The sequence below is a fragment of the Notamacropus eugenii genome, chromosome 1 (genome assembly GCF_028372415.1).
Source record: "Notamacropus eugenii isolate mMacEug1 chromosome 1, mMacEug1.pri_v2, whole genome shotgun sequence".
Taxonomy (NCBI): domain Eukaryota; kingdom Metazoa; phylum Chordata; class Mammalia; order Diprotodontia; family Macropodidae; genus Notamacropus; species Notamacropus eugenii.
In genome coordinates this window covers 140681063-140699811 of record NC_092872.1, presented here as the reverse complement: position 1 = coordinate 140699811, position 18749 = coordinate 140681063, and the positions used below count along the sequence as shown (strand labels likewise).

Below are 18749 nucleotides of genomic sequence, written 5' to 3'. Positions count from 1 at the left end.
ACAAGTCCAGAGGTGAGGGAAAAGGTTGGCTTACTGAAGTGACACTGCTGGGAAGCTGAGAATAGGACCCTTGATTACTCTAGGCAGAACCAGCAGAGAGAGACATGCAAGAAGCCAGCACTATTCCAGTAGCAAGAACAGCTGCATGCTCCTTCCCCCACCGAAGCATCATATTCCACTCAACTATATGTGCAGCAAGAGCTAAGAACTACAAATACAATCTAAAATTAAACTATTAATTAATTGTATATTTAACTCTTAAAGATCTAGCCCACATCTGAAAAGCATATACAGGCAAAACAAAACAACAACACCACCATCTTAACATTTGCTCTAAAGAAAAGAAAATAATGACCAATTATATCACCACTACCCCCCAAAATACCAAATTTATGTACTTAATAGAAGGGGAAAATATCCAGTTTAATTAATGTATTTACTTCCAGAAGTATTAGTTTCAGCAAAAGATAATAAGCTTTAAATAACTTTAAGTTGCCTTTTGGAGAGGGTTTTGTTATGTCTTGTAAAAGTAACATATAAGAAAACACGGTAGACCTATTTCAGTGTATAGCTTGTTATTAAAATCAGGATATATTTTAAAACAATATTTAATAAACATTAATATTTTTATGTAATAAAATTAGCCTAAAGAAACATTTCAACATTAACATTTTTACTTACCAAAATGCAGTCCACTTTAGATTGTACAGTTTTGCTAAAAATGAGAGGAGAAAAAAAGGTAAATTAATCATTGTGATATACTTATTGACTTTTAACTATAATATTCCAAAGCACATATACTGATTTGTCTGTCTTTTCCTTGCTGCTCATGAAAACAAAGCCATGTATCTTCTCATTAAAAAACTCAAATGCAAAAAAAAAAGGATCTAGAATCTCTGATTTTTTCCACACACAAAAAGGAGGAAAAACAATTATTATCCACTTACATGTTTCCCAGATTTAAAGTAAATGTACTTACAACCTCACAATTTATCAGAATTATCTATATATTTTCTAAGTACACCATTATTCCATACTCCTCCCCATTCACTTAGCAAATGAATCCACTTCTGAGTATTAATATCAAAAGATATTCTGAAGTTATTCATATCCTCTTAAAGTGAAAATAAGTGTTGATAAAGTATCATACTTAGAACTAAGGATATTGGACATAGAATATCAAATTATAATTTTTACTACCTGCCTGTTACTTCAAATGATGTCTTTCTCTTAATTTAAAAAATGAGAAAACAATATAATTTTCAATCTGGAAACTTCTTACAAAACAGATTAGAAAAATAAAAAAGAATGATTAAGGATGCTTAAAAATAAAAAAGCATTTAATAATTACTCAGAAAAATGAGATAATTTAATAAACAAGAGGGGGATATGGCAATTTATAGAGGTTTTATTACACAGGTAATTTCCTATATATTACTATATTGGAAACATAAAAGATAAATTATATACAAAATTCTGCTTGTTCTGTCACCTATTTAAAAAAAAAACCAACCTGTTGGTCCATTTAATGTGTAGTTGGGTGGACAACCTATAGAAGCTGTCTATCAATGCACATGTAAGATCACAGAACTAGAGCTTGAAGGGACCTCAGAGGCCATCTAGTACAACCTAATTCGTTTACTGATGAGTAAACTGAGGTCCAGAAAGGTTAAGTGCCTTGTTGAAAGTCACACACAGATACTAAGCATCAGAGGAAAGCTTTAAATCCAGGTCCACTATCTCCAGGGTCAGTATCCTTTCCACTATACTGTAAGGATACAGTAAAATGGACACTGAGATAAGCCAAAAATGAAAAAGAAGAAACATAACAGGCAAGATTGTCTTTGAAAAACTGCGCATTCGGGGGGAGGAGCCAAGATGGCGGAGTAGAAAGACACACATAGGCTAACTCTGAACCCACAGCCCATAAAATATCTGTAAAGAAGAACTCCCAACAAATTCTGGAGCAGCAGAAGCCACAGAACAAGGGAGCAGATGAGATTTCTGTTCCAGAGAGCCCTGAAAACCTGATGCAAAAGGTCCATCATGCACTGGACCTGAGTGGAGCCCAGCCCTGCCTTGGCCGCTCGGCACTGAGAGGAGCAGATCTGAGCAGGCTTCAGGGACAGAATCTCCAGTGGCCACGCAGCTCCCTCCACCCACAGGTGCCAAAGGTCGGTGGGAGGGTTTTTTCGGCTTGCCAGAGGGGAGTGGGGTGTCCCCATAACTCAGGCCCCCTCGGGAGGCAGCAGCGGGGGTGGCAGTGGACAGGGGCTCCCCAAGCAGGCAGAAGCCTGGATCCATTGTTGCAGGTCTCAGCATAAACCCCCTGAGGGAACTGAGCCCCTTGAGGCAGCCCTGCCCCCACCCTAGCACCTGAACTTAATCTCACACTGAATAGCAGCCCTGCTCCCACCCAAAGCCCTGAGACTGGGAAGCAGCATTTGAATCTCAGACCCCAAGTGCTGGCTGGGTGGATCTGGAGGCCAGGTGGGTGTGAAAAGGAAGCTCAGAAGTCTAGTCACTGGCTGGGAAAATGCCTGGAAAAGGGAAAAAAAATAAGACCATAGAAGGTTACTTTCTTGGTGAACAGATAATTCCTCCCTTCCTTTCTGATGAGGAAGAACAATGCTTACCATCAGGGAAAGACACAGAAGTCAAGGCTTCTGTATCCCACACATCCAAAATAAATATACCATGGGCTCAGGCCATGGAAGAGCTCAAAAAGAATTTTGCAAATCAAGTAAGAGAGGTGGAGGAAAAACTGGGAAGAGAAATGAGAGAGATGCAAGAAAAGCATGAGAAGCAGGTCAACACCTTGCTAAAGGAGACCCAAAAAAATGCTGAAGAAAATAACACCTTGAAAAATAGGCTAACTCAACTGGCAAAAGAGGTTCAAAAAGCCAATGAGGAGAAGAATGCTCTCAAAAGCAGAATTAACCAAATGGAAAAGGAGGTTCAAAAGCTCACTGAAGAAAATAGTTCTTTCAAAATTAAAATGGAATAGATGGAGGCTAATGACTTTATGAGAAACCAAGAAATCAAAAAACAAAACCAAAAGAATGAAAAAAGGGAAGATAATGTGAAATATCTCATTGAAAAAACAACTGACCTGGAAAATAGATCCAGGAGAGACAATTTAAAAATTATGGGACTACCTGAACGCCATGATCAAAAAAAGAGCCTAGACATCATCATTCATGAAATTATCAAGGAAAACTGCCCTGAGATTCTAGAACCAGAGGGCAAAATAAGTATTCAAGGAATCCACCAATCACTGCCTGAAAGAGATCCAAAAAGAGAAACTCCTAGGAATACTGTGGCCAAATTCCAGAGTTCCCCGGTCAAGGAGAAAATATTGCAAGCAGCTAGAAAGAAACAATTCAAGTACTGTGGAAATACAATCAGGATAACACAAGATCTAGCAGTTTCTACATTAAGGAATCAAAGGGCGTGGAATAGGATATTCCAGAAGTCAAAGGAACTAGGACTAAAACCAAGAATCACCTACCCAGCAAAACTGAGTATAATACTTCAGGAGAAAAAAAATGGTCTTTCAATGAAATTGGGGACTTTCAAGCATTCTTGATGAAAAGACCAGAGCTGAAAAGAAAATTTGACTTTCAAACACAAGAATGAAGAGAAGCATGAAAAGGTAAACAGCAAAGAGAAGTCATAAGGGACTTACTAAAGTTGAACTGTTTACATTCTTACATGGAAAGACCATATTTGTAACTCTTGAAACTTTTCAGTATCTGGGTAGTGGGTGGGATTACACACACACACACACACACACACACACACACACACACACACACACACACAGAGTGAATTGAATAGGATGGGATCATATCTTAAAAAAATGAAATTAAGTGATGAGAGAGAAATATATTGGGAGGAGAAAGGAAGAAATAGAATGGGGCAAATTATCTCTCATAAAAGAGGCAAGCAAAAGACTTTTTAGTGGAGGGAAAAAGAAGGGAGGTGAGAGAAAAACATGAAGTTTACTCTCATCACATTCCACTAAAGGAAGGAATAAAATGCACACATTTTGGTATGAAAACCTATCTTACAATACAGGAAAGTGGGGGAGAAGGGGATAAGCAGGGTGGGGGGGAGGATGGAAAGGAGGGCAATGGGAGGAGGGAGCAATTTGAAGTCAACACTCTTGGGGAGGGACAGCATCAAAAGAGAGAATCGAAGCAATGGGGGGCAGGATAGGATGGAGGGAAATATAGTTAGTCTTACACAGCACGACTATTATGGAAGTCATTTGCAAAACTACATAGATATGGCCTATATTGAATTGCTTGCTTTCCAAAAGGAATGGGTGGGGAGGGAGGGATGAAGAGAAGTTGGAACTCAAAATTTTAGGAACAAATGTCAAATACTGTTCTTGCTACTAGGAAATAAGAAATACAGGTAATGGAGTATAGAAAGTTATCTGGCCCTACAGGACAAAAGAAAAGATGGGGACAAGGGAAGGGAGGGATGATAGAAGAGAGGGCAGATTGGTGATAGGGGCAATTAGAATGGTCAGTGCTTTGGGGTGGGGGAGGGGACAAATAGGAAGAAAATTTGGAACCCAAAATTTTGTGAAAATGAATGTTAAAAGTTAAATAAATTAATTTAAAAAAAAAGAAAAACTGCACATTCTTTTAACGAATCCAAGTTTTGTGGCTCATCTTTTAATAACCAAATCTTCCAATAAAATTAAGTAATAAACACTATAGTGTCTGATTTTAAAGGAATTAATTCAGAGATCAACTGAAGGGCTTCAATACATTACATCCAGGGAGACTGCAGAAGTGGTTAAAAAGATGTCATTAAAGAAATATACAACCACCACCACCACCAAAAAAAAAAAAAAAAGACAATAAGATAATCACCTAGTACAAGTGGACAGTCTAACTTCTGCATTAATAGACATACACACACTGGCAAGAGAAGAGGAAGAAAAGTATGAATGGATCCCATCCAAATTTCGATGTCAGAGGAATAGGATATTATTATATTATAAAATATTATATTATTAAAATTATATTCATAATTTATATTTATTAAATATTATTATTATAGGATAGGCAGAGATGAATGGGTCATGATTTTAATATCTAGAGGTAATATACATCAAAGCACAAATCCACTGGAGTTTTGGACTAATGATTCATTAGAGGAAAATACTGCCTTAAAAGTTCTCCTACAACAAGGTATTTTCCAAGATTTCTTCCATGACACAACAACAGAAATATTTTTGGGACAAATTACTAGCAAGTGAGACATAAAATAGGTACTTAAAACGTGTATATACTTGTTTTTATATCAGTTTCCCTTCTTTTTTAAATTCAGTATACAATAAACCCATGTTACTTTCAAAACTGCACATGTGCACAATGCACTTGGTAACAAATAAGCATAGTCGAGAAAAAGAAATCCATACTACTCATGTTCAAAAATGTATGTCTCTGCAGCATGTATCCATAACCTTTCTGACAGGAAGTGGGCAACGCGTTTCATCATGGGTCCTCTACAGTCATGTTTAGTCACTGCTCTGATCAAAGTGCTTAAATCTTTCAAAGTTGTTGTCTTTATATAAATTACTTTCCTGGTTCGATCAGTTTACTACCTCACTTCATACTCCCTAGGATTCACTGAAATCATCTCTTTCTTACAATGTAATAATATTCCATTACATTGATATGCCACAATTTATCCAACCTTTTCCTAATTTAATAAGCAATCTAAGGTATCCCTTCAGATTCTAATTCTTTTCTCCACCTCCTACCCTCTTCAGGATCAGGAATTTTATTTTCCTTGTTACTATTCCCTCCCAGTATTATCTTCCCTTTTAATGATCTCCCCCCATACCAACTTGATTACCTGTTGAGTTTTATGCACTTCTACACAAAACAGTGTATGTTCAAGCTTCGTTTATCCATTTTGGATAAGAGTGAAGTTTAATCTGATGCCCATGTCCCCTAACCCTTCCTACCTGTTTATATATTCAAGTACTCCAATTATGAGAAATAGCAAACAGCTCCCCCTTTTCTACATGAGTTATATCTCCTTTGACTCTCTCCTTTCCCCTCATCAAATACTCAGAATAGAATACAACCCACCCCAGGACTTCTATTTTTCTTGTTTAATATTCTCAAAATTCTTTGAAGACACTAAGATTACAAAGGGAAACATTTCTTCTTCCTTATTGATGTTAGCACTACACATCATCAGGTAGTTCAATTACGAAAATTGTCACCTTTCTAGGTTTTTCCGGCCTCTAATTTATACAAATGGTAAGAGTTAATTTCCCGATTTGACGTGATTTATTTGATCTGTTATCCAAAGAACTCTCAAAAAAACTTCTTCCGCACTATAATTCATCAAAAACATCAATTCTGCAGCACTCAGCTTTCCTTAAAGTCCAAGTCTCACAGCCAAACCACAGCTTTGACTATATGGACCTTTGCTGGGAAGGTGGTATCTCTGCTTTTATGCCACAGTTTTACCACAGTTCTCCTTCCAAGGAGCAAGTGAACTAATTTCATAGCTGCAGGCACCATCTACAGTGGTCTCTGAGCCCTAGAGTATGAAACCTGACACTGCTTTCATTTCTTCTCCCTCTATTTGCTAGGATATAATGGGATAAGATGCCATGATCATAGGTTTGGGGTTTGTTTTCAATATTAAACTCCAATACCTTTTTTACACTCTCTTCTTTTACCATTACCAAGTAGCCTCTTAATTATTCTTCACTTCCTGCCATCAGAGTGGTAACACCTAAGTATCTTCGTTGATATTTCTCCCAGCAATCTCAATTTCAGCTTTTGATACATCCAGCCTGGCATTTTACATGATGTACTACTCTGCATATAAAATAAATAAATAAGGTGACAATATACAACCTTATTATACTCCTTTGCCAATCTTGAACCAATCAGTCATTCCATGTTCAATTCTAATTAGTGCTTCTTGATTCATACAAATTCCTCAGGAGACAAGTAAGATGATCTGATACTTCCATCTCTTTGAAGACTTGCCACAATTTGCTGTGATCTAAATAGTCAAAGGCTTTATTTAGTGTAGTTAACAAAGCAAAAGTAGGTATTTTTATGGAACTCCCATGCTTTATAAACTGACACATTTTGGCAATTTGGTCTCTAGTTCCTCTGCTTCTTCAAAAACCAGACTGCACTTCTTGGGTCACATATTGCTGGAATCTACTTGTTAAATCTAAAGCACAACTTTATTGGCATGTCAAACAAGCACAACTCTTCAGTGCTTTGCACATTCTTTGATATTTCCTTTCTTTAGGACTGGGACATAAACTGACCTTTTCCAATCCAGTGGCCACTGTTAAGTTTTCCAAATTTGCAAATATATTGAGCGCAACACTGTAACAGCATCATTTTTTAGGACTGTGAATATTTCAGCTGTAATTCTGCTGCCTCCGCTAGCTTTACTGTTGGCAATGCTTCCTAAGGCCTACTTAATTTCACTTTCTAGGATATATGGCTCTAGATCAGTAAATACACCCTCATGATGCTATACACACACACACACACACAGAGTTCCTCACTATATATATATATATATATATATATATATATATATATATATATATATGTATGTATTTCTGCACATTCTTGCCACTTCCTCTTAATTTCTTCTACCTCTTTTAAGTCACAGCCACTTTTATCACACCCATTTTTGCATGAAATATTCCCTTGATATCTCCAATTTTCCTGAAGAGATCTCTTGTCTTTCCCATTTTATTATTTTCTTCTATTTCTCTGCACTGCTTATTTCAGAAAATCTTATCTCTTCTTGCTATTCTCTGGAATTTTCCATTAGGCTGGGTACATTTTTACCTTTCTCCTTTAACTTTTACTTTCCTTCTTTCTTCAGTTATTTATAAAGCCTCATCAGATCACCATTTTGCTTTCTTGCTCTTCTTTTTCTTTGGGATTTTTTTGTTGTTGCTGCCTATACAATATTGTGAGCCTTTGTCCACAGTTCTTCAGGGACCTTATCTTCCCTTATAATCCCTTAAATCTTTTTATCAAATATTCATAAGGGATGTTATTTAGGTCATATATATATGATCTGATGGTTTACATGCATTAGGCACTGTAATATATAACTTACATAATGATTTACATTAAAACACCATTTTCTATGTATAGATAATAAACACTTTAGCTAGAATAACACATATAATCCCTCAAGTACACACTAGATAATTACTCCCAAATTTAATTATTATACACAAATTTTAGGGGCAAATCAAGTACTCATACGCTTACTAGCTATTATCCTGGGCAATCATTTAAAAACTTCTCTGCTTCAGTTTTCTCAAATGTAAAATTGGATAATAATAGCACCTACCTCAGAAGGTTGTTGTGAAGATCAAATATGTCATTTGTAAAGCACTTGGCATTCTGCCTGGCACATGGTAGGTGCTTAAAAAATGCTTGATTCCCCCCCTCCCACCCTTCATTTTATTCCTTCCTAATTAATTCTTCATTGCACTTCCCACAATGCTGTTCCAAATCTCTTCTTTACTATAGTCTCTCATACTGCCTCTTCTTCCTACCTTCTCAGAGGAGCTTTAACCTTCTATATGTAGTCTTCACCCATTCCTTCCCATCTCCTCCAGATAGCCCCCGCACTTATTCGTTCTTTCTAAATATTCAGTTTCTTTTGATCTACTTGATTCTTTCCTTATCACCTGCAAACATGCCCCAATGCTTATAAAACAAATGCTTTGTTCTACCATTCATAAGCTATCATTCTGTATCTTCTCTTTCTCAGCCAAACTACCATAAAAATATTTCTTCTCCTTGCTTCCATTATGTCTCCTCTCACGTCTCCTTTTAATCTTGTTTCCAATCCCATAATTCAGCTGAAACTGCTTTCTTTCATTCCCCTCTTAGTTATGCTTCTAACTTCTTAGATTTTAACACTGTATTTTATCTGCAGTCTCACCCTGGAACACCCTTTTCTCATTGGTGAGCTCCTTTTGAGGCCTTCACTTTGAAGAGAAGCCCAGGCTGTCCAACTTCATTCCACTTCCAACTATGCTCTTTCCAAACTCTACTATCTCACTGCACCAAGTATTTTCACACACCACAACCCTTTCCCCTTAGCACTTAGCACAGTACCTGACACATAGTAGGTGCTTTAAAAAGGTTTATTTCTTTCCCTGTTTTCTGTTCTAGTATTGTACCCTGTCTCCTCTTTGGATCTTCATGCCACTGCTTTCCCTTGGTAGCCCTCCCACATGTCTGACCTTTTCTCAGTCTTTTTTGCTAGCTCATCAACCTTACCACACCCTCTAGTTGTGGGTATATCCTACGGTTCTACCCTGGGCCCTCTTCTCCAATTTCTCTACACTCTTAGTGACCTCATTGACTTGTATAGGTTTGATTATCATCTCTATGCACACAATTTCCCAAACTATATATTCAGCTCTAATCTCTTCTGAGTTCCATTCCTGTATTATCAACATCTACTAGAGATTTAAAACTGAACTGTCTATAGGCATCTAAAGCTCAACATACAGAACTTAGTGTCTTCCCCTTCTTCACTCCCCCAAACCCATCCCTCTTCTCAACTTCCCTATTTTTATCAAGGGCAAACCCTACCCTTCATCTTCAATTCCTCATTCACTTCCCATATTCAAAGAGATACCAAATCTTACTGATTTTACCTTCATAATTTTTTGTGTCATTCCCCTTCTCCTTATTCACACAATTACTTAGTTCAAGCCCTTATCACCTCTTATCTGGATTTCACCAAGAACTTCTTAATTTGTCTCCTCTCCTGCCTCAAAAGTGTCTTCCTTCTCCAATTCACTCTCCACATAGCTGTCAAAATGATTTTCCTAAAGAACAACTCTGATTAAGTCACTACCCTACTTATACTACAGTAGCTCCCAACTGCCTCTAGAATTGAGACCAAACCCCTCTGTTTGGCATAGAAAGTATTTCCCAAACAGGTTCCAAACTACTTTTTTTGCTTTATGATAATTACTCCCCTTCATAATCTCCATGGTTCAGCCAAACTGATTTTCTTGCTGTTCAAAGGCACAAAGACAGAAATTCAAAGGCATGAAGATGGAAATTACACATAACTCTCCATCTCCATGTCTTTGAAGGGGCTATCTTCTATACCTGAAAAGTATTTCTTCCCCACCTCTACCTCCTAGAATCCCTAGTTTCCTTCAAAGTTCACCTCAAGTGTCTATGTGAAATCTTTATTCATGCAGCAGATAGTACCTCTTCTTCCCAAACTGCTTTCTATATTATTTTCCAAGTATCTTGTACATTATTATCTATGTCTAAAATAGTTTTATTATATATGCCTCTCTGTATGTAAGCCAAGATTACATGAACTTTTTTGGTTACCGCAACACACAACTCATTTTGAGACTGAAAAAAAACAAACTGCTTTCTAACTATTCCTCTCCTTTTACTTGTAAGCTTAATTTTTAGAATCCAAATGTAATTTTTAAATCTATTTATATTCACTATCATTTTATTAGATTCAGCTCAATGTCCCAGGCTATCAGGACATTTTTGGATCCTAACTTTGTAATCCAGTATGTTACCTCTCTCACCCACCTTTTATTCATTTGTAAGTTTGATAAGTATGGCATCTATGCTTTTATAAAAGTCATTAATAGAAATGTTTTAAAAGGATGATAACAAGCACAGATTGCTGAGGCTGTCCCCTGGATACCTCCTGTCAAAATGATATTGAACCATTAATGTCTATTTGGAGTCCCATCATTAAACCAGTTCTGAATTCATTACTATGGTCATTTTCTCCTTATTTTTTCACAAGAGCCCTACGAAAGACTTTTAAAAGTTTTTGCTAAATTATAGGTAGCAATAATATTTTCCATATCGAACAGTTTAATAACCATGTCAAAAACAGAAATCAGATAAATCTGCTATGTCCTGTTCTTGCTGAAACATGCTTATTCCTTGTGATGATTGTTTCCCTTGCTAGATGTTCACTAACCATTATACATTCTACAGTTTTGCTAGAAGTAAAAGTCTATATACAGTTTGCAGATGCTATTATCTTCTGTTTTTTGAAAACTTGAGAAATGTATCCTTTTCTCAGGTAGTACCTCTCCCATTCTCTATAATCTTTTAGATATCAATGACAGTTGTTTACTGTCTTTGAAAAATTATTTGTTTTTGAAAAGGACCAATGACAACATGGGGTCATGCGTTGACTTGTGTGTGAATTGGATTTAAGTGGGGCAGAGCTGCACAGTTATCTGCCTCACTCTCTCTTCCAAGTCACCAAAGTCCAGTGGCAAGACAAAAGTGAGTATGACTGGTGATGGCCTAGGATTCAGTGGATGATCTTGGCATCTTGATATCTTACCATGCTCTAAGTTCAGCTTAACGAAGAAACACCTCCTTCAGCCCCCTTCATTGCCACTGAAACAAATTGTTCTTATCTGCCCATACTGCTGGAGGAAATCTTCACATGCTTGGGGTAGACATTCCCTAACTCACTGATGGGTCTGAGGCCTATCTGTTATCTTCAACTTCATTTAGCCTGTCTTCCAAGATGGTTGTACCAGGGTGTGATCACTGCACACGCTATCGCTTCTTGGAGTCACAGGTGAGAGTTGGGTGACTGACTGGACACCCAAGGGGGATAAACAACCCTGAAGAGCTCAACAAACCCCCACACAAAAGGTACTAAGCAATCACAACCATCAGTTCTGAAACCTAAGAATATAGTTCATTTGAGCTAATTTTACTTCAGTTTATTAATGGCAGCTAGGTGTTCTCTAACTCCTTATCTGTGTTATCAACTCCTTATTAGCCATTTCTGATCTCTCCTTTTAACTCCCATCAATTACAAGCAATAGCCCAGACAAAATACTTTATATTTTAAAGTAACTTCACAACTGATTTTTAAATATCTGAAATTTAAATCAGATACATATATCTCATATATATGTAGCTCTATATCTCTATAAGTTTATGAAAACTGAGGAACTAGCACATGAATATGCATTTTGCCAATGCAAAATAGACTTAAAAATTATTTCCAAGATATACAATGTGTACTAAATGTTTTCAAATTGCTAAAAAAAAAATGATTGCATTTTGGCCTCAATATAAATACAGCTAAGAAAGTTAACATTACATTTGAAAATACATTTTATTAGAATAATTCAGTTAAGAATCAATTAGAATTGTCATTTCGTTATGTTTACAAATTCATAAAACTAAAAAACCCTTTGATTATGACAAATTGTTGTATGCCTGTGAAACTAGCACCATGCCAGGAAACTGAATCACTTCCATTTGAATTGTCTTAGTAAGATTCTGAAGATCACCTGACAGTTTAAACTACCAGACATGGAAGTCCTTATTTGAACTAAACTGCCAAGCATTCAAACTCTCCTTTAGAGAGCACAACTCTGATGGGCTGGCCACATTCAAATGCAAAAGGTACACTGGCCAAAAAGACTATTTTATGGAGAACTTGCATGGAGCAGGCAATCACATGGTGGTCAGAAGAAGAGATACAAGGACACTCTCAAGGTCTCTCTCAAGAACTCTGGAACTGATTGTATGACATGGGAAGCACTGGCACAGGACCGCTCACAGCATGGTGTGCCCACATCAGAGAAGGTGCTGTCCTCTATGAGCAAAGCAGAATTGAAACAGCTCAAAGGAAACATAGGATGCACAAATTTAGAGTATCCATCCCAATGTTCACATGGATGAACTATCTATGCCCAATCTTGGTAAAGCATTCCAAGCTTGTGTTGGTCCGATCAGACACAGTGAAACTTGACTTTATCATAATGATATCATTTTGGTCTTCTTCGTGAATGAAGGACAACCATTAACAAATAAAAAAATACTTAGATACCAAACCTAAGTTATTATTTCTCAAGCAATGCAGTATATATATTGGAAAGAGTACTCGATTTGTAAAAAGAAGAAATGATTTTGCATCCTATTCTACTACTCACTTGCAGGGAGAGACTAACTTCATTTTTATCTTTGCATCCCCCAAGTCAAAGGAAAGAGCAATTACAGAATAAATGTCGGTGAGCGCTTACTGATACGCTGACTGACTACTACATGTGAGACCGTGGGCAAGTTATTTCCGCTCTAAATATCACAAAGCTTTAAAACCTGCTAAGTCAAACACGCCTCAACAGAGTCACGATCTTAGCGTGAGTACTTCTATAACAACACAAACTGTGGGTCTTCCATGACATCCCATCCTGTTATTCTTGTCCATGCCTCCTAAAATTCTCCTACACATGATATGCCGAGCATTTTCGGAGACATTCCTCTAGGTCTTTTAACGTTCCATGGATATTATTGTAGTATTCACTAAACAAGTATTAATCTAGCACAAAAACTGAGGTAATATAACTGAGTCAATGCTCATAATTCTTTAACTACTCTTATGAAACCTTTTAAGATTCTGACTTGAACGTGATAGTCATCACAGTCCATAAGAGTGCAAAGTGAAATCTGCCTCTGAGACAGAAATGTAGACAGGACAGTTACATGGTATGGTCCTTGATGAAGCACAGGCTTCCTTCATAACTAGATCATGAAGATTAATTAACTCACCCAGGATTACACAGAGTGTAGGAGAACATGAGAGAAGGTACAAGGAGCCTTCCAGGTATAAATCAATCCTAAAATCTCAAGAGTTATTTTTCAGAGAAGAAAAGCATAAACTACTAGAGAGCTAATTAATCTTTCGGAGGGAAGTAATAAAATACCATGAAAAGCAAATAACAAGGTGTATGAGCTTACTTTATTCTAACAAATTTCCCTCACAGCCTGCCAGGTCTTCCTCAGGCTGAAGTGTTTCTCCCCCTATTTTCCATAAATGAAACTACTGTAGCTTACTGAGTAATCTGCTCACATTAAGTGAATTAAATGTTTTATATTTCTCTTTTTAAACATCTAACAAGTTGTGAAAGTGTTGCATAGTGGAAAGACTGCTGGTTTAACTCAGAGCACCTAGGTTTGCACCAGGTTCTTCTTAAACATTTCTGGGCCTCAGGTTCCTCATCTATAAAATAAGGGTGTTGTGCTACATGTCTTTGAAGTTCCCTTCGAACTTCTTTCTGCTTTTTACTTGTATGGAGTCCTCCATTAAATTTTTTTCTCTGGGGCAATAAGGCCCTGAACAGAAAAAAAAAAAATTTACCCTGACTTACAGTATCCATTAAAGAGAGGTGTCAACAAGAAGCAAGCTCCACAAAGTCAAAACGGGGCTTGGAGGACCCCTTGTTACACAAAAAAAGAAACAATGCAACCACAAAGTGGTAGAACCCTTTTTGAAAGAGAGACACTGCAGTTGTATAAGCTCTAAGGTTCACATAGTAAATAGCCTGGGACTCCGCAGTCCCCTGCCGTTGATTTTAAGTAAGAAAGAGTCATCATCTCCATGATAAGGGAACACTGTTGCCACTTCTAAAAAGGAGAAAAGAAAATCGGTAACATAAACGCAAACTACTAAGAACTATAGATTCATCCAGTATCGTCATTTAGCCTTCTCCTGGAGACCATTGGCTTAAACAATTAAAGTACGTTAGGCTCTTGCTTGACATTTTAGAGCACATTGTCTCATTCTGACTTCTTAAATTATTTTTCCTTTCAGCTCTGCTTCCACAAACGTTCTTCATTATATAACGCCTCTATCAGAAATATGCCACAGAATTACAGATCAATAAAGAAATTTTATATCATTGATATTAAATTTATCTTAACAGAACTCTGAACCTTTGAAATTATATTTTCTGGAGAATGAAGTACTAAATATCCGCTACTGTTAAGCTGGTAGGGAAGGACAGGGAAATGTGCAAGAAAAGGGAAACGTTAGTAAGTCTACAGGGATCACAGGATTCACTTATAGAAAAGACACAACAACACTGCCCCAGTAACACGATGTCGTACACTATGCCGAACCTGAAGGCCTGGGAAGGCTAAGCAGTTGCTCTACAACAGACAGAATGCTGCGGCTAGAGTCAGAAAGACTGAAACTGGGAGTCTTTTAAACAATCACTAGCAATGTGACCCTGGGCAAGTCACTTCACCTATCTGCCTCAGCTTTTTCAACTACAGAATGGGGATAATAGCACCTATCTCCCAGGATTATTGTGAAGATCAAATAAGCTAATATTTTTAAAGCATATACAATAGGTGTTTATTTATCTTTCCTCCCTCCCTTCACCTCTCTTCTTTCCTTCCCTCTTTCCATTCTTATTCTCTTTCCCTCCCCCCATTCCTTCTTTCCAGTGAGACATAAAACAGGGAGATGGTATAAGATGGTATATTTAGTAGAAATATTTGCTACTATTACAGAGGAGATTTACTGTAAGATCCATGTTAAAGAGGGATTCTCTAGAGATGGTGAAGTTTTCTAGATGCTCCTGATTACAGATGACATTATGCTGATTATATCAAGTTCTACAATATTATGTGAGATTTATAATTGCTTAAAGAGTTTGAATAACCACCTGGGAAAAATCAAGTGGACGAAATGTGTGTGTGTGTGTGTGTGTGTGTGTGTGTGAGAGAGAGAGAGAGAGAGAGAGAGAGAGAGAGAGAGAGAATATCTTAAAAAGACATTGAAAAATGATATGTCAGGTCCAACTGAACAAGCTAAGGAAAGGAAGGTGAATGTTCTTCGAGAACATACCAAGTTCTTTAAATGGTTCCAAGCCATCTTTTAACACCAAGAGTGTTCCAGTGCTGTTTATAGCTTAAGGTCATGTCTCTAGATTCTGAAAACTAAAGTTAAAGATTTCCTCAAGGTACACGGTGGGTATAAGCAGTTTATAACACACTATAAAGTAGTAATCACAAAGGAAAAGGGGTATAAAGGATGTAAACACAAAAATGTATGACCAAGAAAAGGATAGGTCAGTTACGTGGGGAAGAGTAAGAGATATCCAATGAAAAGTCATTTTGCTATATTGGTGTCTAGAGGAAGTCAACGTAGAGGAGGCCTACAGTGGTGAATTTCTGAGTGTACATGGAAAAGTTGAATAGAATGGACATTCAAGGATGGATTGCAATTTGTGTCCTGGGGGAGTGATCATGTAGATGAGATCACAGATCTAAGGTAACACTTGAGTAATTCACATTTATATGGCACTTCACAGAACTACATTTTTTAAATTGTCCACATAAAGTCATGAGGGCACTAAGTAATTTTTTAAAAACTCACCCAGTTTTATACTGTCAATATTAATTCAATAACTAATGAACTGATTCATTACTGAAGGAAATGGATTGGGGGAGGGGAAAGAGAAAAAGACTTCTATTAATTGAAAAAATAAACAGGATGGGGTTGATTCAGATGCACATGAAAGTACATGTCCCGCTGTATTTTCAGATATGGTGATTATATTACTAGATTTACTTAATTGTTTTACACTGTGAAAAGATACAAGAGCAGTAATCTATACTTGTTATACAAAAATAAAATATATCAATAGATTTTTTAAAAAATACTATACTGTATTACTGAAATCCTAAAAAATTAAACCAGAAAACATAACAGTTTTAGCTATGCAGAAAAATTAGTCATAGGTTCACCACAGGGAGGGAAATAAAGAAACTGTTCTCATTCCTTACCCCAAAACAAGAATCATCATTGAAAGTTTTTTTTCTGGTAATACATTTTAGTGATAACATTCTCTATACTGCTTTTCATTTGTGATTCCTTCTTTATATTGTGTTATACAGATGTGAATATAAGCAGTTTATCCTTGTTTAAATTAGTCCCTTAACATTTACTTGCTCATATTTTTTTTTATGTTTCTCTTAATGCTAGTGTTTGTACTTCAGAGTTTCTACTCAACTCTGGTTTTTTCATCAGGAATGTTTGAAAGATTTTTTATCTCAATAAAGGTCCATTTTTTTCCCTCTAAAGGACTATGCTTAGTTTTGCTAGGTATCTTTTGCTTTCTGGAACACAGTATTTCAAATTCTCTACTCCTTGATAGTCATGGTTGCTAAAATGCATGTGATCCTAACTGTGGTTTCTTAATGCTTTAATTCTTTCTTTCTGGCTGCTTTTAATATTTTTCTTTGGCCTGGAAGCTGTGGATTTTGCCTATAATGTTCCTGGGAGCTTTCAACTTGGGGTTTCTTACAGAGGTGACTGGTCAACTCTTTCTATTTCTTTTTTTTTTTTTTATTAAACTTTTAACATTTATTTTCACACAATTTTGCGTTACAAATTTTCTCCCCTTTTTCCACCCCCCCCCCCAGACCCAAGCTTTCTAATTGCCCCTGTGACCTATCTGCTCTCTCCTCTATCCTCCCTCCCTGCCCTTGTCTCCGTCTTCTCTTTTGTCCTGTAGGGCCAGATAGCTTTCTTGACCCCTTAACCTGTATTTCTTGTTACCCAGTGGTAAGAACATTACATTTGGTCCTAACACTCTGAGTTCCGACTTCTTTAGCTCCCTCCCTCTCTACCTCTTCCCCTTGGAAGACAGGCAGTTCAATATAGGCCATATCTGTTTAGTTTTGCAAATGATTTCCATACTAGCTGTGTTGTATAGGGCTAACTATATTTCCCTCCGTCCTGTCCTGTCTCCCATTACTTCTATTTTCTTATGGTCCTTTCCCTCCCCATGAGTGTCGACCTCGTATTGCATTCTCCTCCCCATGCCCTCCCCTCTATCCTCCCCCCCATCCTGCTTGTGCCCCTGTTCCCCACTCTCCTGTATTATGAGATAGGTTTTCCTATCAAAATGAGTGTGCATTATATTCTTTCCTTTAGTGGAATGTGATGAGAGTAGACCTCTTGTTTTTCTCTTGCCTCCCCTCTTTATCCCTCCACTAATAAGTCTTTTGCTTGCCTCTTTTATGAGAGATAATTTGCCCCATATAACTTCTCCCTTTCTCCTCCCAATATTTCTCTCTCACTGCTTGATTTCGTTTTTTTTTTTTTAGTATATGATCCCATCCTCTTCAATTCACTCTGTGAACTCTGTCTCTATGTATGTGTACGTGTGTGCATGTGTGTGTGTGTGTACTCCCACCCAGTGCCCAGATACTGAAATGTTTCAAGAGTTATAAATATTGTCTTTCCATGTAGGAATGTAAACAGTTCAACTTTACTAAGTCCCTTATGATTTCTCTTTGCTGTTCGCCTTTTCATGGTTCTCTTCATTCTTGTGTTAGAAAGTCAAATTTTCTATCCAGCTCTGGTCTTCTCATCAGGAAAATTTGAAAGTCTTCTATTTCATTGAAAGACCATTTTTTTCTCCTGAAGTATTATAGTCAGTTTTGCTGGGTAGGTGATTCTTGGCTTCAGTCCTAGTTCCTTTGACTTCTGGAATATCCTATTCCATTCCCTTCTATCCCTCAATGTAGAAGGTGCCAGGTCTTGTACTATCCTGATTGTATTTCCACAATACTTGAATTGTTTCTTTCTAGCTGCTTGCAATATTTTCTCTTTCACCTGGGAATTCTGGAATTTGGCCACAATGCTCCTAGGAGTTTCTCTTTTTGGATCTCTTTCATGCGGTGTTCTGCGGATTCCTTGAATATTTATTTTACCTTCTGGTTCTAGAATCTCAGGGCAGTTTTCCTTGATAATTTCATGGAAGATGATGTCTAGGCTCTTCTTTTGATCATGGTTTTCAGGTAGTCCCAGAATTTTTACATTGTCTCTCCTGATTCTATTTTCCAGGTCAGTTGTTTTTCCAATAAGATATT

General features: G+C 37.1%; 1 protein-coding gene across 3 annotated transcripts in view; it reads right to left on the bottom strand.

Annotated features, from left to right (window-relative positions):
- The window catches only part of RFX7 (regulatory factor X7), a 180207-nt gene that overhangs the window by 76747 nt on the left and 84711 nt on the right, over positions 1-18749 (bottom strand). For 2 of the 3 annotated variants that reach the window (XM_072615859.1, XM_072615840.1), the window contains one exon: positions 682-715. In XM_072615859.1, coding sequence (XP_072471960.1) covers positions 682-715 — 34 coding nt within the window. Of the gene's footprint in view, positions 1-681; positions 716-18749 lie in introns of those variants that run through there. The other variant, XM_072615851.1, reaches the window with a different exon arrangement.